Here is a 21,040-nt window from a genome sequence, read left to right on the forward strand (position 1 = left end):
GACTAGATGAACCTTTGTTGGCAAAGTAATGTCTCTGCTTTTGAATATGCTATCTAGGTTGGCCATAACTTTCCTTCCAAGGAGTAAGCGTCTTTTAATTTCATGGCTGCAGTCACCATCTGCAGTGATTTTGGAGCCCAGCCCCCAACAATCACTAATCTATTCCCTGTTGTCCGTGGGCTTCTTTTAGATTATGCATATAAATCAGATCGTACAGGATTTGTCTTTCTCTTTCTGACTTATTAACTTAGTGTGATTGCCCTCAAAATTCATCCATGTTATTATAAGCAGCAGAATTTCTCTTTTTTGTAGCTGAATAATATTCACTCCATATATGTGTGTGTATTTCTTTATCTATTCCTTAGTCATTGGACTCTTAGGCTATTTCCATATCTTGACTATTATAAATAGTGCTACAATGAACATACCTCTTCAAGATAGTGGTTTTATTTCCTTTGGATATTATATACCCAGAATTGGAATTGCTGATTCATATGGTAGTTCTATTAATTTCTTGAAGAACCTCCATACTGCTTTCCATAGTGACCATACCAACAAACATTTCCTTCAACAATATACAAGAGTTTCTCTCACTAGGAGGCTAGGAAAGGCTAGATTAGAGTGGCAATTTTCAATAGAGGAGTCTGGGAATATCTCATCATGAAGGTGGCATTTGACTGATACCTGGGTCAAGAATATTCTGGCTAATGCCAAGGCTCTGGGGAGGGAGTGCTCACATGTGTTCAAGGAACAACCAGAGATAGAAGAGGCTGAGATTACCCTACTAAGTGAAACAAGTCACAGAGACAAATACCATATGATATCATTTATATGTGGATTCTAAAATATGACACAAATTTAAATGAGCCTGTCTATGAAACAGGAGCTTCCCAGGTGGTACTAGTAATAAAAAACCTGCCTGCAAATGCAGGAGACAGGAGATGCAGGTTTGATCTCTGGGTCAGGAAGATCCCCTGGAGGAGAGGATGGCAGCCCACTCCAGTATTCCTGCCTGGAAAATCCCACGGACAGAGGAGCCTAGCGGCCTTCGGTCCATAGGGTCGCAAAGGGTCGGACACAATTGAAGCGACTTAGCATCTATGAACCAGAGTCATAGACACAGAGAGTAGACTGGTGGTTGCTGTGGAGAGGGGAGTGGTTTGAGGGGAGGGATGGAGTGGGAGGTTGGGGTTAATAAATGTAAACCTTTATATATAGAATAGAAAAACAATAGCTCTTACTGTACAGCACAGAGTCCTGTAATGGTATGCCATGATAAACTATAATGAAAAAGAATATTTGAAAAATGTATATATTTATATGTATAACTGCATCACTTTGCTGTACAGCAGAAAGTAACACAGCATCATAAATCAACTACAATAATTTTTTTAAATAAATCACCTATAAACCTCAAATAAAATAATTCTGAGTTTGAGCTTTTTAAACTTTAGATTGAACCTTTTAGAAACATTGGCCTTTTGCCATCCCGTTTGGCAAAAACTTACAAAGCAAGTCCAGCTTATCCGTTTTGGCCTCCAACCCAAACATTAAACTCACGCCATCGTTTTCAACTTGAGTCTCTTTATTGGCCTCTGTGACTCAGGAGTGTCATGGGCATGTCAGAAACAAATACTATGCTCCCTGAGATCATTTGGTATTTTTACCCATAAAGAAGCGCACAGCTTTCCCCTTTGTGTCAGGCCTTTGTTTATAAAAAATGATCTGTGAAAACAAAGGGTAAAATTACACATCCTTCATGCAAATATACATATTATGCAAGGTAACATGCACAGCGTCACTTACTTTCTACTTTACTAACGTCCTGAATACTAGGCGCTCTCATGATGTCCTATGCAAATTTGAAATGGAGCTTTGGGATTGATTTGAGGAAGATCGCCATTCATGCACCTCTCTGTAAAATGCCGTTTTCTACAATCTCATTTCTATAGATAACCCTAGCAAAGTAAATATTGAGGTAGGGAATTGGAAGAAGCAGTATTTTCTTTACTCCAGAGAAGGTACTCGATCTGCAAGAAATTCCTGAATGGAAAATATCACTGATGTTGATTAGAAACAGTTTCATAGCCTAGTAGTATTGATAACAGTGGGTAAAACACTTATTATAGAGAGGAAAAAAATATTTTTAAATGATTATCCAACTCTGCTTATATTTCATTAAGCTTGGGGGCAAATCAGCCCCCTCATCCTGAGCGGTAAAGCACCAAAATGGATTCCATCGTAGCGCCAATGGCATGGGCTACCATACGCAAAAGAGTCAGGTACAGGAAAATAAACAGCAGTGTAATTGTGCAGCGAGTATAGGTACCAAGCTACACCCAGTGGCCTGGTATCTGAAGGACTGTTCCTGCTTATTCTTTTTGCCTGGAGCCCCACCCAGGATGTCGGGATTTCCACGCCTTCCATGTTCCTAGCAGGAAATTGTTCTTTTTCTTCAGTGAGGAATATCTAGAGAAAAATCAACAGTCTCCACCCTCTCCCCGGATGTTATCACACTGGAATTACAGAGTGGGGTGGAGACACACAGCTAAGTTGTAAAAGCAGCTCAAGTTGTGAGAGCGATCTGGCTCCAGCACCTGTCACCGCATTGATTGCCAAGGCCGATTCCAGCTCTCAGTTCCCTCTCTCCCCTACCCCACCCTCCCCAGTAGGTTCTTCCCAAGGCAGCATGCTCAGGAACAATCTGGATGGAAAGTCCCCCTCAAAGCAAAAGAGTGATAACAGTTAAAGTAACAATAGATCCTATATATTGGGAAGGTGCTAGCTGCCAGGCACTGTGCTGAATGCTTTCTAAACATTACATAGGGCCCTAAAACTAGATACTGTAATTGTCCTTATCAGGAAATGGAGCCTTAGTACAGTAACTGCCTAAGAGCATACAACTAGAAAAGTGGTAGAACCATGATTTAAAATTTAGACCATGTTTTCTAACTGAGACAGCATATTAAAAAGCAGAGACATTACTTTGTCAACAAAGGTCCATCTAGTCAAGGCTATGGTTTTCCCAGTGGTCATGTATGGATGTGAGAGTTGGACTATAAAGAAAGCTGAGCACCGAAGAATTGATGCTTTTGAACTGTGGTGTTGGAGAAGACTCTTGAGAGTCCCTTGGACTGCAAAGAGATCCAACCAGTCCATCCTAAAGGAAATCAGTCCTGAATGTTCATTGGAAGGACTGATGTTGAAGCTGAAACTCCAATATTTTGGCCACCTGATGCGAAGAGCTGACTCATTTGAAAAGACCCTGATGTTGGGAAAGATTGAGGGCAGGAGGAGAAGGGGACAACAGAGGATGAGATGGTTGGATGGCATCACTGACCCAATGGACATGGGTTTGGGTGGACTCCGGGAATTGGTGATGGACAGGGAGGCCTGGTATGCTGTGGTTCATGGGATTGCAAAGAGTCGGACATGACTGAGCGACTGAACTTTGCTTTGCTTTCTAATTCCCAAGTGAATGTCCTAGAATATTTTTGGTTATCTCCCACCTCCCAGTGGGAAGATCTCTGTTGTCAGTGCACCCTTGATGTTAATACAAAGTGACAGAAGCAGCTCTGAGATGTTCCTGGCATGAGTGGAGGCTTTCAGGGTTCCCTCCAGCATTCAGCAGCTACTGGGTTCCCTCCAGGGTCTTCCCTGTTGGAGCTCTTCAGAGCTGCTTTGGAAATGGGACATCTTTACATCGGGGCTCCCTGAAGCGGCCCCACTGGACTCCTCATGTGGCTCACCTCCATCCAGCTCCTTGCTGGGGATCAGCGTCGAGTATAAGGTCCTGATGGCCAGGCAACATGAGATGAGCTGTTCATCCATGAAAACAGCAGAACCATGATTCAGGAAAGATTCCACATTATGGGCAAAAAGAGATGCAAAATGCATAAACCAGAGGAGCAGGGTCTAAAATCAGGCAAAAAAAGAAGAGAAATGGCCCTAAGTGGACCAGTGATTGCAAGGTCAGGAAACACAAAGTGTGGGAATAGCGAAGGAGGCCAAGTGGAAAGTGGATCAGGACATGTAGTCCAGTAATTGTGCTGATTCAGAACAATGTAGAGAGCTGGGGAGCAGTTTGGTTGGTTGGTCAATTTGCTTGTATACTCTTTGGGGTTTTTTTGTTGTTGTTGGCAGGTTCCACAGAAAGGGTCCTGAGTGGAGTGAATGGTCACGAGTAGTGCCGAGTGCACACAGCCTTCAGCAGTTCTGATTGCAGCAGGCTGGCAGGGCCACAACTCTTTACCACCCCTCTACCTTCTGCAGACTCACCAACCCTCCCTGTTCCAAATGAGCTTGCAGACTCTGGAAAGAAACCTACCACAGGGGTTGTAACAGAGACTCTTGCGCCTTCCCACTGTGTTCATAACTGGGAAAATAGGGATCTTGGAATTCCAAAACTGAGGCTCATAAAGACCAAGCCCCAGAATTAGCCTTGGCATGCTTGATCCATAAATTGATCAGAATGTTACTTTCAATGAGTTAACATTTGAAATTCTTTCAAGGTTAGGAAGCTAAGAGATTTTTTTTTTTCTATTTTTGTAACAAATAACAGGCGGCTTTGCAGTAGAGACATTCCCAGGCCCTGAAATCAGAAAGCTTGAGTTTAAAACCCACTTAGAAACTGTATGGCTTTGAACGTGTCACTTAACATAGAGTCAGTTCTTTGTGACAGAGATTCCTCATTGGTCAAATGGAAAATATAGTGCCCACTTCAAAGGGTTATTGTGGGGATTTAATGAGGTACCGTATATATAACACAGCACAATTCCTGGAGAGTGTTCTAGATGTTTTATTATCATTGTGATTATTATTCTCACCATCGTCATTATACTCAGACATTCTCACTCTCCCTACTTCTGTACTTACTTTCCCAAACTTCTGCTAATCTTATCCTTCAGTTCAGTTCAGTCTCTCAGCTGTGTCCGACTCTTTGCGACCCCATGAACCTCAGCACACTAGGCCTCCCTGTCCATCACCAACTCCGGAGTTTACCCAAACTCATGTCCATTGAGTCGGTGATGGCATCCAACCATCTCATCCTCTGTCATCCCCCTTCTCCTCCCACCTTCAATCTTTCCCAGCATCAGGGTCTTTTCAATGAGTCAGTTCTTCGCATCAGGTGGCCAAAGTATTGGAGTTTCAGCTTCAGCACAGTCCTTCCAGTGAATATTCAGCACTGATTTCCTCTAGGATGGACTGGTTGGATCTCCTTGCAGTCCAGTCTTATCCTTGGACTCCATCTAGTTGGCAGTGAGTCAAAGGAGGATTCATTATATTGAAGTGTTTGCCAAAGAATGTGTTTGGCAAATTCACAACTGACCTCTTTGGTACCAACATCTAAGGTTAGGGTTACGCCTCATCTCCTACTTGTTTTATTAATAATACCATGACATTGTTTATAAAGTTACATTTCAAAAATGAGTAGCTTATTTGAAATCATCCATATTTTCAGCCTAAATAAAGTCTCAGTTAATTTGCTATCCGCTGAATGAATTACTGCCTTGATGTGTTTTCAACCAAATCTCTTCTAGGAGAAGATCCTCAGTTCTAATATTTACAAAAGAGCTCATTTTTTAAAAAGTAAGAGTGAATACCTACTAACAGTGGCCATTTTTAGGTCATTTTTAATCTGTAAATGGAGAAGGCAATGGCAACCCACTCCAGTACGCTTGCCTGGAAAATCCCATGGATGGAGGAGCCTGGTAGGCTACAGTCTATGGGGGCGTGAAGAGTTGGACACAACTGAGCGACTTCACTTTCTCTTTTCACTTCCATGAATTGGAGAAGGAAATGGCAACCCACTCCAGTATTCTTGCCTGGAGAATCCCAGGGACGGCCAGGCCTGGTGGGCTGCCCTCTATGGGGTCGCACAGTCGGACACGACTGACAGGACTTAGCTGTAAAGCTAATATTAATATTTCTTAGGCTAATGTGTTTTTATCGATATTTGGTAATCACTTCCTATGGACCTATAAGGGAATTAAAAAAATTTTTTAAAGGTTGTTTTCATGAATCTTTCAGAAATAAATAGTTTTGACTTTTAAGTTTATAATAGATTTTCCTCAAGAAAATGATCTCCCTCTAGTGGACAAATTGTTATACTACAACCTGCAAAGAAAACTATCAAAGCCCATGGACTATCCTGTATCAAGTGTTTTATGACCTATTAATAAATGTTTGGTGTTAATAGGTAATATAACTGAAAAAGAAAGGTTAACATTTTAAAGATACTTAGCAGTATTTGTTACAAAACTGACAGTGGGGAAATTTTTTAAATTAAGACTTTCTTGATTTAATTGAAAACATAATAAAACAAATAATGATTAATAATAAATTAAATCATAATAAAACAAATTAATGATTTGGGAGTAATACTGGTATTTCCTCAGGTGAACTGAGAAAAACAGAACCACAAACATGCTCCTGTAGCTCTTATACTTCCGTTTCTGCATAGTGTGAAAAGGGTACTTATCGTTTATTTTTTAAAACAGTGAGCACATTTTAATATTGAAGGGAAATCAGCGTAAACATTTGTTTTATATGTTCACATTAAAACCTCCTCATGCTGAAGAGCTGCCATGACTATCTCCTTAGAGCAGAAATCACCCCTTATCCTCTCCCCAAGCAGAGGTCTTCCATGTCTTTCAACTGTATACTGAATGCCTTCAAAATCCCTCTTTAAATACCATTCTTCCCTGAAGATTTCTTAGATATCCCTGCCTGGATTAATCTCATTGCCTTTATTTTTGTAACTCAGTGTGCTCATGGTAGGTATTTAATAAATGCTTGTTGAGTTAAGCATATCCAAGAAGAACTTGCCAGAGATCCGGTATAAGTCTCTGTAATAATTAGAAATCCTTCCCCTCTGGCCTTCCTCAGGATTGCTAAAATCCCAGATGCATGAAGTGTCTGTCCACGTGCAACGGATGTCCGTTTTGGGGTGTCACGTAGGACTTCCCTAGTAGCTCAGCTGGTGAAAAATCCACCTGCAATGAAGGAGACCTGGTTCGATTCCTGGGTTGGGAAGATCTCCTGGAGAACAGATAGGCTACCCACTCCAGTATTCTGGCCTGGACAATCCCATGGACTGTTACATGGGGTCGCGAAGAGTTGGACTGAGCTACTTTCACTTTCTTTTCATTGCTAATACACATTTGTGGTTTACACGATTATGCCTTATAGCTGGGAGAGCTTCAGGGCTAGTAGATAATCCAGTTAGCTTGGTAATTTTGGTCAATTAACCTTTCTAGGAGCTGGTGTCCTCTTCTGGCAATGGCACATCCACTCCAGTACCATTGCCTGGAAAATCCCATGGACGGAGGAGCCTGGTAGGCTGCAGTCCATGGGGTCGTGAAGAGTCAAACACGACTGCGCAACTTCACTTTCACTTTTCACTTTCATGCTTTGGAGAAGGAAATGGCAACCCACTCCAGTGTTCTTGCCTGGAGAATCCCAGGGACGGGGGAGCCTGGTGGGCTGCCGTCTCTGGGGTTGCACAGAGTCGGACACGACTGAAGCGACTTAGCAGCAGCAGCAGCATCCTCGTCTATAAAATGAATCTGTTCAAGTAGATAATCTCTCAGTGTCCTTTAAGGACCAAATAAATGCATCTGTAAAGTGACAAAATTCTAAGAAAATTTGAATTGAAAAACATGTTTGTGACTGGCTAAGCTAGATTTTGAGTTTTTCCTTTGTGTGTGTGTGTGTGCACGTGCTCACTTTCTACTAGATGGATTGGTTTAGAGTCAGTGTTCTCATTTGGTCATAGAATCATAGGTGATTCATGAAACATCAAGCATCTGGATAATTCTTCCACTGTGGCCTTCAGTCTTTGGGTCATAATACTGTTATTAATGACTCCAGTAGCAAAAGAATATTTAAAAATTAGCTAGTTGATAGTTTAGACAAAGATTGTAATGGGGAAAACATTGATAACAACTGAACTTGAATTCATTCACTCATTTACTCATTTAACAAATTTTTAAACCACATACTTGCTGGGCTATCGGGAGCTAACATCCTCTTCTTATAGGAACACACAAGAGTTGACTTCATTTTAATACTGGTTGATGTTTGACTAGAAGAACTCTGTGGCAAGTTTATCTCGGTTATAAAGTGTGCGATATCAAGAATGGCATCTGTAGTTCTTTTCTCCCCAAACTCTAAACTCTATATTGCTAAGCATCGTGCCTTTCATTCATTTGATCACTAGTTCAAACCACTTTTCTGAAGTGCCATGTGAGTGCTTAGAACACCTAGAATCTTCATTCTCAGCTCACAGTCTAGGAATGGAGATCACGTGGTAATTATTTCCAGCTCCTTATAAACCCCACCAGTAGGGAGTAGGAACAAATCCTGGGGGTGCAGAGGAAGGGCATCTCATGAAGCTCCGGGGTATCAAGTCAGTATTTCAAGTGGAGGCTAAGTCATCAAGGATGAATAATGTTTAGGCAGGAGAGTGTAGTGCCGAGTAACTGGGGAGAAGAAGGTTAGGTGGTGAAAGCCTGCGACAGGGAGGCGGTGGTTGAGTGTGAAGGGAACGTGAACTGCTCAGTGGAAGAGTATTGCACGTCAAGGTTGGGAAAAGGGCTCATTGTCCTTGAGGACAGATGCCCGTGATTCTGTCAGTTTAACCAAGGAATGTGACCTTTATTCTGAGGACAATAGTGAGCTACTGAAAGATTTTTAGCTGATGAATTACATAGTCAGGTTTACATTTTAAGGAGAGTCATACCGGGTGAAAAATGGATTTGAGAGACTACTTTTAAAACTCTTATAATAATATAAATGAGAGTTGATGGTATCTTGAACTTAATATATTGGCAGTGGGGATGGAGGGAAGTAGCTACAACAGAAATTAGTGATTCGATAGATGTAGGTAGGAGTGGAGAAGCTACTCCAGAGAAGCTCAGCTTTGGGGAAGCAAGGATATTAGACATGTCATGAGCACTTGTTGAATTGAACCCAAATATTTAGTGAATTACTATATAAAAGGACTTCTAAGGAGAACCAGTCTTTGCAGAATTGTTCCTTTTTAACTGAAATTGAGTTCAGAGCGATCTATGTATCTTATATCTGGTCAGTTAGCAGAAATACTCATAAGCTTAGGAGGAAAAGTATATGAAGTCGGTATGTTATTTTTCTTTTGTATATTCTGGTATTATAATTTTTTTAACAAAAGGAATCAGTTGCTAGGTTTCCTACTTCCTAAAATGAAATCTCCCTTTATTAAAACATCAACGAAAAAAAAAAAAAATAAAACATCAACGTACAGTTCACGGCAATGTCATCCTTTTCTTCCTTGTTGACAGTTTCGATGTGGACAATGGCACATCTTCAGGGCGGAGTCCCTTGGATCCCATGACCAGCCCGGGATCTGGCCTGATTCTCCAAGCAAACTTTGTCCACAGTCAGCGTCGGGAGTCCTTCCTGTACCGCTCCGACAGCGATTATGACCTCTCGCCAAAGTCCATGTCCCGGAACTCCTCCATTGCCAGTGACATGTAAGTATGAGGTTGAGCAAAGGGACAAAGAAACTCTTAGAGGAAACCAAGTAAATTTCTCTCTAGAGTTGATAGAACCAATGATGTTTGCTCAACTGCATCATTCTCTAATTTAAAAAGGATGATGGACAAAATTGTATAAACTGAAGATAAACAGTAGATTGAATTTGTATATGCTCTCACTCTTGGTAGGACATTTATTTTTCCTAGAGAACACATTGTCTGGGGAAAGTGAGAATTAAATTTTTAATGGAGGCATTTACACTGAAAACATTAGCTTATATTCGTGTAGGACCTGACTGAGATTTAGCTACCTAACCATGTGAATCTTTCTGAATATTTTGAAAAGCTTTAAACTCAGTTTGCAAGTCCCCATGATATTAGCATGTGTGTCTCTTTGAATGCATCTTCACTAATGTACCAAACAGATGTTAGCACTGGTTTGCTGGCTCATTTGAGAGATCTTTGTGGAGGGTTGCCTAAATTAAACCATTTTTGGAATATTAATCACTGGAGGCAAGTAAAGAAAACATTGGACAGTCTTGAATATCGTTTAAGACATGGTACAGCTTGGAAAGTAATTAAAACAGATAAGCTGGTTTACAGATCACATACCATCATTAGCTCATTTTCTCAGCACATTCCATTCCTGTTTACTCTAATGTTCTTTAGTTTTCTAGTTTCTGGAGGCTTCTAAATAGGACCTGACTCTTACTTAGTACCTTTGCTGTCATTTAAGATCACTCAGCCTCTGTGTAGAGTTAATGTCCAGTTTCCTCTTCTGCATATACATCCGTCCAATAACAACAGCATCTTCTCATGGCACCATCTCAAAAGCTCAGGATAGGTTGCAGTACATCTTAGAAGAATGTTTGGGGTCCCTGAATGTCTAGTGTTATTCTTGGTATTCTAACAGGTCATTAGGTTATCCCAACAGGTCTACATGAGATTCTAGAAATGAAATGGCTCTTGGTTGCCATTTATTAATAGTTATAAAATGATGATACTCTCTTCTCCCTAGGAATGAGCAACTAAAGTACAATCACTTTGATTCAGGTTCTGAATTACAAAATTCCCATTGTGTAACTGTCTTTGTTTGACAATTACAGGAGATAGAAGAAAACTCTAAGACAGGGTTCTTAATCTCAAACAACTAATAATGTTGTGAAATGACAGGTTTTATGTCAAATAATTAGTGAAAAAACATTTTTTAAGTCCTAATTGTTGTCCTTGCAGGCTACAGGTAAAAGTATGTCATTACCTACCTCTGTGCACCTGTCTCCTCCATCTTTCAAAAACTACCCAATTTACTTTCCTTTTTTAATCTGCTTTTTTGGCAGTGAAACTTCTTCCATAATTATCTCTCTCCACGTTCTTCCAAACCCACTCCAAGATCCACATCTACTTGCTGTATATCCTTATATGTTGTGTTACCTTAATATTCTGAAATGTATCTTTAGTTCATATTGACCTCTGAAAATCATCCCAATTCAAATAATATGTGTCAGTCACCCATAAAGTAGAAGTCATGGTGCCAGATATCAGAGGAAATACAAGGTGCATTTAATCTAGCTCCCATCACTGTTGTGTGCTCTCTTCCCTCCTGCTCAGAGCCCTCTTCTTCACTGATTCTGCTTATCACCCTTTAACATATTATCTCCAACATATAGAGGCAGACCCTTTTCTCTCTGCTTTGGAAAATTCTTTTTATGTATATGTTCAGCTATCAGCTTTCATCAGATGACTTACTCCTCAGTATCTCTGGCCCTGAAACCTCAGTTGAGCCCCAGAACTATAACACCTCACTGCCTGCTAGAGATTTAGACTTCCTTGTTCAGCTGTTCCTTCACACTTCACAGTGCATGCGTGCTTAGTCGTGTCCTGCTCTTTTCAATGCCATAGACTGTAGCCCACCAGGCTTCTCTGTCCATGAGATTCTCCAGGTAAGAATACTGCAGAGGGTTGCCATTTCCTCCTCCAGAGGATCTTCCCAACCCAGGGGTCAAACCAGCATCTCCTATATTGGCAGGCAGATTCTTTTACCACTGAGCCATCTGGGAGGCCCCAATTAGTCCATATTCATCATTAATTCATTGTATTGATGGTGTCCACTCTTCTTCATTACAAAACAACCTCCTTTTCCCATTGGTCCCATTTCTGTTATCTTTGTCTTGTTTTCTTAGGTTTGAAATTTAAGATGGTCGTTTATTCACACATAATAAAAATGCTTACTGAGCAACTAGGTGTATCATTGCTTCCAGTCTGCATGGGGTAGGAGAAGAGGCAGGGCAGGAGGGCTGACAGTTGAGAGTTTCATCATAAAATGTGAGAAGCACCATCCTTGAGACATTTACAAAACTACAAGAGAAAAGGAGAGGAGAAGGAGAGTTTGCCAACCAGGGAAAGCCAGGCCAAGAGGGCAACATTTGGATAATGTGGGGTGAGGAGAATCATGGCTCAGTTAGAGAGTGACAGTTTGATTGGTGTGGGTAGGAAAACGTGGCAAGAGAGAAAGACTGGAATCAATCACAGAGGTGTTTAGCTGGGGTCACGTGATCCCATTCTTGTTTTTATTGCTTCTGATTACTCTATTGTTGAGTGATTGAGTAAAGTGAAGTGATTACAGGGAAAGAGTTCATGTTGAAATTCATAGAAGCAAAACAGGCTTAATGCGATGGAGGCCCAGGTCAAGGGAGTTGGGGTGGGATGACAGTTTAATCCAGAGGCAAGCGGTGTGTGTGTGTGTGTGCGCAAGGGAGTTGGGGTGGGATGACAGTTTAATCCAGAGGAAAGAGGCTGTGTGTGTGTGTGTGTGTGTGTGTGTGTGTGTGTAGACAACCAGTGGGCAAGACTGTGTGTGTGTGTGTGTGTGTGCGCGCGCAAGGGAGTTGGGGTGGGATGACAGTTTAATCCAGAGGCAAGAGGCTGTGTGTGTGTGTGTGTGTGTGTGTATGTGTGTATGTGTGTGTGTGTGTAGGGAGACAACCAGTGGGCAAGGAGAACCAAAGAGAATGCTGAAGTTTTGACCCCAAACTTGTAAATGAACAATGATGTTGACATAGGGACAGGGTAGAAAGTAGACAGCATAAGGAATTTGACTTTTACACAATGGGGCTGGAGCTGTAGGAGGAACAAGACAACAGTTAAAGAAAAAGGACAGAGAAACAACACTGCAGAGGATCAGGAGAAATTCGAAGAACCAGTTACTGTTTGCAGTGACTTAAGTTTGGGAGGGCCACTGGAAGAAGCATCTTAGTGGGATAGTAGAATTGGAAGAATAGAATTAGTGGAGGACTGAATTGAAAGTGGAGATATCAGCAAGTGCAAGCATCTCTTTAAAAGGTTAGTAAGTTAAAAGGGAAAAGAGAATTAAAGTTGCTTGAGAGAAAATTGAGTTCAAGGGAATTTATTTTTTTAATTCAGAACAGGTAAGCTGAGAGACACAAGGGTTAAGTATGGAGTTGTAGCTGCTACCAAAAGTATGATCATGAGCTCAAGTGAAGGAACTAACCTTGGAAAAGTAATACAGACAAGTACTGCATTCTTTAGAACAATGAAAAAAAGTGAAAAGAGGAAATATAAATTTGGAGCTGGATGGGTGAAATATTTAGAGAATTGATGGTTTATGATATCTACTTTTTCATGCAAGTAGGAAGTATAAAAAAGAGTATATGTCTATAACTGAGTCACTTTGCTATATAGCAGAGATTGGTACAACATTATAAATCAACTGTATTTCAGTAAAAAAAAAAAAGAAAGTATAGCCATTGATAACTAAAGAAAAGAGGATGGGGCAGCTTAAGAATAGGGGGGAGAGTTTAAAAGAGCCACACTGCAATTATAAAGAGAACAGGAAATTTCCTGGCAGTCAGTGGTTTGGATTCAGCACTTTAACTGCCAGGGCCCAGGTTCATGCCTAGTTGAAGGACTAAGATACCACTAGCTCTGTAGTATGGCCCCCAAACCTAAAAAATATAGAAAGAGAATAGGATAAGAATACTAGAAAGAAAATTGCTGGAAAACCCCATAGATAATAATATGTAATATTGGATGGATGAAGAACCAGGTTGAAAGTCATATCTTCCAGCTTTAGCAAAGGTGAAACAATTTGGGTTTAGATGGAAGCCAGGGACAAGCCCATGGTGTGTTCAGTTCAGTTCAGTCGCTCTGTTGTGTCCGACTCTTTGCGACCCCATGAATTGCACACGCCAGGCCTCCCTGTCCATCACCAACTCCCGGAGTTCACTCAGACTCACGTGCATCAAGTCAGTGATGCCATCCAGCCATCTCATCCTTTGTCATCCCCTTCTCCTGCCCCCAATCCCTCCCAGCATCAGGGTCTTTTCCAATGAGTCAACTCTTCGCATGAGGTGGCCACAGTATTGGAGTTTCAGCTTCAGCATCAGTCCATCCAATGAACACCCAGGACTGATCTCCTTTAGGATGGACTGGTTGGATCTCCTTGCAGTCCAAGGAACTCTCAAGAGTCTTTTCCAACACCACAATTAAAAAACATCAATTCTTCAGCGCTCAGCCTTCTTCACAGTCCAACTCTCACATCCATACATGACCACTGGAAAAACCATAGCCTTGACTAGACAGACCTTTGTTGGCAAAATAATATATCTGCTTTTGAATATGATATCTAGGTTGGTCATAACTTTCCTTCCAAGGAGCAAGCGTCTTTTAATTTCATGGCTGCAATCACCATCTGCAGTGATTTTGGAGCCCAGAAATATAAAGTCTCTCACTGTTTCCATTGTTTCCCCATCTATTTGCCATGAAGTGATGGGACCAGATGCCATGATCTTTGTTTTCTGAATGTTGAGTTTTAAGCCAACTTTTTCACTCTCCTTTTTCACTTTCATCAAGAGGCTCTTTAGTTCCTCTTCACTTTCTGCCATAATGGTGGTGTCATCTGCATATCTGAGGTTATTGATATTTCACCGGGCAATCTTGATTCCAGCTTGTGCTTCCTTCAGCCCAGCATTTCTCATGATGTACTCTGCATATAAGTTAAATAAGCAGGGTAACAATATACAGCCTTGACGTACTCCTTTTCCTATTTGGAACCATAAGACATAGGTAAATTTTTAATGATTATCGTGAGTACACTAAAGAAATAAATACATAAAAAGTAAACTTGAACTATCATAAAGCGTAAACAAGTATTTTATAAAAGTAGGAAATACTACTTACAAAATAAGTGGTATAACAGAAGGTTACCCATGTGCTGTCATGAAGAAACATGGAGAAAATTACAGAATACATGGATAAATGCATAAAAGATATGTAGTTTTTCCATCTTAAATTCTTCAAAATGCACTTAAAACTACTTTAATTTCTGGACAATAGTTACTTCTGTTGTTGCTCTTGATCTAATGCTGTAATGTTATTTGCATTCGCCAATAGTCAGATATGAGCCACTGAGGAAAGTAACAGGAGTATTATCACTGACAAGAAAAATAGAATTTAGTCATAAAACTAAGAGTTTATTGAATACAAACTGTCAGTCAAACCATATCAGTTCAAAGCTGTTTTCAATCCTAATCTCCCAGTATGTCCTGCCCTTTCCCCACCCCCATACGGGGTCTACAGGTCTATTCTCTACGTTTGTGCCTCTATTCCTGCCCTGGAAATAGGTTCATCTGTACCATTTTTCTAGATTCCACACATACGTGTTAATATATGACATTTGTTTTTCTCTGACTTACTTCACTCTGTATGATAAACACTTCATCTGTGTCTCTACAGACATGACCCAGTTTTGTTCCTTTTTATGGCTAATATTCCATTGTGTATATATACTACATCTTCTTCTTTATCTGTTCACCTGTTATTGGACATTTAGATTGTTTCCATGTCCTATCTAGTATAAATAGAGCTGCAATGAATACTGGAGTAGATGCGTCAAATAGATAGCTGGTAGGAACCTGCTTAAAGCACAGGAAGCCCAGCTCTGTGCTCTGTGATGGGTGCAATGAGAGGCGAGGTCCAAGAGGGAGGAGATGTATATATAAAGGTAGCTAATCCACTTCATTGTAGAGCAGAAGCTAATACAACATTGCAAAGCAATTATGCCCCAATAATAATGCAAAAAAGAACATTTTTCAGTTCATCTGTATAATGGACCTCTAGTCCCCCATCTTCTGTTGAATAAACAGTAATACAGAGAATCTAGGTAATCTAAGTAGCCCTTTACTTGTACTTACATACTGATACATATGGGGGAGGTGTGGAGGGGCATTGAGGAGGAGGTGAGTGGACCCGATGTACCGTAAAAAGCTAGGGCACACTTGGTGGTCTAGCTAATTAGTCCCTGTCACCATATAGAAATATACGATCTCACTGAACAGCCTTTGCAGTGTCCCACGTGGTCATTCTCCCAGCCAGGAGTCACTATCCCCCAACCCCATGTCAAATTTCTGTCCTTTCCTTCAGTTCAGTTCAGTTCACTCGCTCAGTTGTGTCCGACTCTTTGCGATCCCATGGACTGCAGCATGCCAGGGCTCCCTGTCCATCACCAACTCCCAGAGCCTACTCAAACTCATGTCCATCGCGTTGGTGATGCCATCCAACCGTCTTATGCTCTGTCATCCCCTTCTCCTCCCACCTTCAATCTTCCAGCATCAGAGTCTTTTTCAGTGAGTCTGTTCTTCATATCAGGTGGCCCCAGTATTGGAGTTCGGGTTCAGCATCCTTACCAGTTAGCAGTTAGCAAGTCCCTCACCATCTCTTGAGCCTTTGTGAGTTTTCAGGTGTAGCTGCTCTTGGTCTTTTCCTGTGACTATTGAGTAGAGGTGATGTAGCCTCTAGTACTGAATTTGAAAAAGGAAGAATGATTGCTTACATATCTATTCATTTTTTTACAGGCAGGTTACATTATTCTTCATTGGTCTTACTGAGCTATCTCTGAAAATAGAAAGAAATGTTGCATTACAAAGATTCTAGTCCTCACTGGATCTGTATGAAAAGTTTGTAGCTCCACTTAACTAGATTTTTAGATCTTGTTAACGCTAATGAGCATCTTTGTCTTTTCTAACCTTGATCTGCCATTTGAAAGTGCTCTGCGCACATGTGTGCTAAGTTGCTTCAGTTGTGTCCAGCTCTTTGCTACCCTGTGAACCGTAGCCTGCCAGGCTCCTCTGTCCGTGGGATTCTCTAGGCATGAATACTGGAGTGGGTTTCCATGCCCTCCTCCAGGGGATCTTCCTGACCCAGGGATCGAACCCACATCTCTTATGTTTCCTGCATTGGCGGGAGGTCCTTTACCATTAGCACCACCTGGGAAGCCCCTTAGAAGTCCTCTACCATTAGGTAAATATAGAAAGGAGCTGTGTTCAGGTAACTCCTTGCCCATTTCCTGAGTTTTCCCAACTGAGGAAGTGTTCTCACCTCTTACTCGATGGTATAAGAGTAATGACTCTAGGGCCAGAGTGGCTTAGGTATCCTGAGCCACCACAGGGAGCTCACATGGGTGTGACAGATACTTGAAATTTTCAAGGGAAACACAGAAACATCTGTCAGTCACCTACAGAATGAACAGCTTGAAATCGTTTCCATTTTCAACTTTGGATCATTAATTTTTGTTCAGTGACATCATATCTTTGCAAAACTGGGTTGTTGATAATTGTGATAAGAAGCAAGCATCGCAGAAAATCAGTGTGAAGCAGGAAGCGAGGGAGGCAGTGTGAAGCTCCTTCCCAAGTGAGAAGTTCTATAGTCTTCAACGGGTGCTCAGTTGTTGAGACAGAACCATGTTAAATAGTTTGAACTGAACTCTTAATAATTTCCACTGTTACTTATTTCTTTTGGCCGGTGGGATGCTGTAGAAAATTGGTGGTGGTGGTAGTTTGGTGGTTTTAGTCACTAAGCCCTGTCCAACTCTTGTGACCCTATGGACTGTAGCCTGCCAGGCTCCTCTGTCCATGGGATTTCCAAGGCAAAAATGCTACAGGGGGTTGCCATTTCCTTCTTCAGGGGATCTTCCTGACCAAGGGATCAAACCCGCGTCTTCTATATTTCAGGCAGTTTCCTGCATTGCAGGCAGATTCTTTACTACTGAGCCACCAAGGATATAAATTACTGAAATATTAAGAGTGTCATGAATTGAGAAAGTTTAAGAACCTCTTATTTAAGTTATTTATTCATATTCTTAGGATTGGAGTTAAATCAAATCTCTGTGTGAAAAGATATTTTGTTAAGAGAAAGGAAAAAATTCAGTAGATTCACAGTCGTGAACTTCTGGATGAGCTCTAGAATTGATAATTTATCCTATTCTTTACCTCAGGTAGACAAAATAGTTTTGTTTTTTTTTTTTGCCAAGAGTGATATTATTTTGATAGTGAGCCAGATAACCTGGGATTCCTCTACCAGTCCTTGGAGGTTGGCAAGTTACTATCATTATTATTGTTATTAGGGTATTGATACAGACCCTAAACTCACACAGCCTTTAAATCTCAAGAAGTCTATTGACAGAATATTCTAACGACATTGGCTGCTAGAATACTGTTTTGCTACCTTCTTTCTTTTTTTTTTTTTTTTAAATTCCACTTCTTTCTCCAGTCCCTGGGGTTGTTTTATTTCTAGCTCAAAACACAAGAGATCTATAAATGGCTAAAAATACTTATAAATTAGTTAAATATGCTTTTTCGATTTTTAAATTAAGGAATTAAAAATAGCAGCTGAATACACATTTTATATTCCTAATCTCTTACTAAAAAAAAATCATAAAAGGAAGTTCTAATATTCTGACATTTTGAATAATCATGTTTGTTAATGCCACAGGGTAAAAACAGTCCATTTTAATGTGTTACCATAACATTTGTTTGAGTTATCCTTGCACTATGCTCCAATCTTTGAAAATAGCAAATTAATTATGTGTTCTAATAATATTGCTTGCTTATCACTGCCAAAGTGATATATCCTGAGGTCTTAGGAAACATGTAGAGATAAATATTAGTTATGAAAAGTTCTTAAGTCAGAGGGGAAAAAAATGGAGATTGACCAAACTTACTAGTAACCCCTTATTTTCATGCTAAGGCTACTAAAATTCTATTATGTCCTTAGGAGAGTTTGCCCTAATATTTAGCATACAATTTTTTGAATTTCCTCCATACTCAGATGCTTCTCAGTGTTTCAACTCTAATTTTAACTGTGGAAAAAAAAAAAAAAGGCACCCGAGCTTTCCTCAACTCCCGTAACCTTAGAAAAAAGGCAGTGTGAAGATAAACTATTGAAACTTGTAAATGATTGACTGTGCAGTTAGCTTTGACCTCAGACTTAATATTGATACTTTACAAAAGGTAATAACTACTTTTTAAAAAATGTGGAGAGAATGGTAGCTTAATAAGAAAAGTGATCACTGTACAATTTTATGAGCTCAAATTCCTGCTAGGGAGCAAACTCAAATCACCTTGGTCAAGGAAGAGCTGGCTTATTTTTCAGTGAATACAAAGAACATAACCTCTAAGAGCAAAGTGTGAATTAAATTAATTACTCAACTAAAATTAGGAAAATTTGAAAACCATCTTCAGTGAAAAAGTGACAGTAACCTACGCAGTGCTCTCAGTACAATATGGCCCTAAATGAATGAACCAAGTTGAAAATTATGAAGTCTTCTTATTTCTTGTGAGGAACAAATGGCCATTACACAAGAGGATCGAGTTCTATCAGTTTTAGATACTGGGCCCAGGGACTCCCGCTTGCTTTTTTATCCCAACACTCTTTCCTCTATATACTCAGTCAGTCAGTTCAGTCTCTCAGTTGTGTCCGACTCTTTGCGACCCCACGGATTGCAGCATGCCAGGCCTCCCTGTCCGTCACCAATTCCCAGAGTTTACTCAAACTCATGTCCATAGAGTGATGGCATCCAACCATCTCATCCTCTGTTGTCCCTTTCTCCTCTCCACCTTCAATCTTTCCCAGCATCAGGGTCTTTTCAAATGAGTCAGCTCTTCCCATGAGGTGGCCAAAATATTGGAGTTTCAGCTTCAACATCAGTCCTTCCAATGAACATTCAGGACTGATTTCCTTTAGGATGGACTGGTTGGATCTCCTTGCAGTCCAAGGGACTCTCAAGAGTCTTCTCTAACACCACAGTTCAAAAGCATCAATTCTTCTGCACTCAGCTTTCTTTATAGTCCAACTCTCACATCCATATATGACCACTGGAAAAACCATAGCCTTGACTAGACTGACCTTTGTTGGCAAAGTAATGTCTCTGCTTTTGAATATGCTGTCCAGGTTGGTCATAACTTTCCTTCCAAGGAGTAAGCGTCTTTTACTTTCATGGCTGCAGTCACCATCTGCAGTGATTTTGGAGCCTAGAAAAATAAAGCCAGCCACTATTTCCACTGTTTCTCCATCTATTTCCCATGAAGTGATGGGACCAGATGCCATGATCTTTGTTTTCTGAATTTTGAGCATTAAGCTAACTTTTTCACTCTCCTCTTTCAATTTCATCAAGAGGCTCTTCAGTTCTTCTTCACTTTCTGCCATAAGGGTGGTGTCACCTGCATATCTGAGGTTATTGATATTTCTCCCGGCAATCTTGATTCAAGCTAAAGAAAACTAAAATCAAAACCACTCTCTAGCATTATAAAATTACAATTTCCTGAACTTTAAATCTTGACAGTGAGTTGTGGGAATGAAGTGGATAGATCGGGGAAAGAATAAATTTGATTTCTAATGGAGGTAACCGATCTGTGTCTTCTACCACATTCTAAATAAAGGTATTATTAATAATTGGCTGCATTTTTGAATGAGAGTTTCATGCTTTTACTCATTCAGCAAATACTGGCCGTACCTATTCCATATCTGGGTATTGCTTGAAGATACCATAGATCCGTGACAACAAGTCAAAGAATTTTGTTTGGATCATACATTCTTGTCATGAAAAAAAAATCTAAATTCTTACCCAGACAGAAAAGCAGACTTACCCAGTCATTATTGAGATTCCTGTATAAATTCCTCTTTCCATTTACACATCATTTCTTTTAAATATTGATTGTGTTTGTCAGTCTTAGATCCTTAGTGAGTTGATCTCAATGTCATCTGTACAGTTTTATGCACCATATAAGGAAACATAATCACACTATTGGAACATTTATATGATGTGCTTCATGAGATAAAATACACTAGGGATTAAGTCATGCCCACTAAATCCCTGTAAGATGAAAATTTTAAAATATGCTATTACAAATAGGAAATAAAGAGCCTTCAACCAAATCTGTGTTTTTTCTTCAGAAAAAAAAATCAGGACTATCGAACACTGGGTTTTGTTATCAGATTCCTAGCACTTTGTGGCATGCTTGAGGTATAGCTTCACTGAAGAAATACCCTGATTTATTCCATCTGCCTGTTGAGATTTCTCTCAGACTTTTGTGTCAGCTTTCCATTCATTGTCTTAAGACTTCAGGGTTTTCTTAATCTTAGATAAATAAAACTTACTTGTCATTGACATGGCTCAGTGGTAAAAAAAAATCTACCCACTGACAAATCAATGCAGGAAACACAGGAAACAGGGG

General features: G+C 40.3%; 1 protein-coding gene across 11 annotated transcripts in view; it reads left to right on the top strand.

Moving 5' to 3' along the window:
• The window catches only part of PDE4D (phosphodiesterase 4D, cAMP-specific), a 1,610,544-nt gene that overhangs the window by 1,363,878 nt on the left and 225,626 nt on the right, over nt 1–21,040 (top strand). For all 11 annotated transcript variants that reach the window (XM_010853473.1, XM_010853472.1, XM_010853471.1 and 8 more), the window contains one exon: nt 9,321–9,512. In XM_010853473.1, the coding sequence (XP_010851775.1) occupies nt 9,321–9,512 (192 nt within the window). The remainder of the gene's footprint in view (nt 1–9,320; nt 9,513–21,040) is intronic.

This window comes from Bison bison, unplaced genomic scaffold, assembly GCF_000754665.1.
Source record: "Bison bison bison isolate TAMUID 2011002044 unplaced genomic scaffold, Bison_UMD1.0 scf7180017864328, whole genome shotgun sequence".
In the NCBI taxonomy this organism is placed as follows: domain Eukaryota; kingdom Metazoa; phylum Chordata; class Mammalia; order Artiodactyla; family Bovidae; genus Bison; species Bison bison.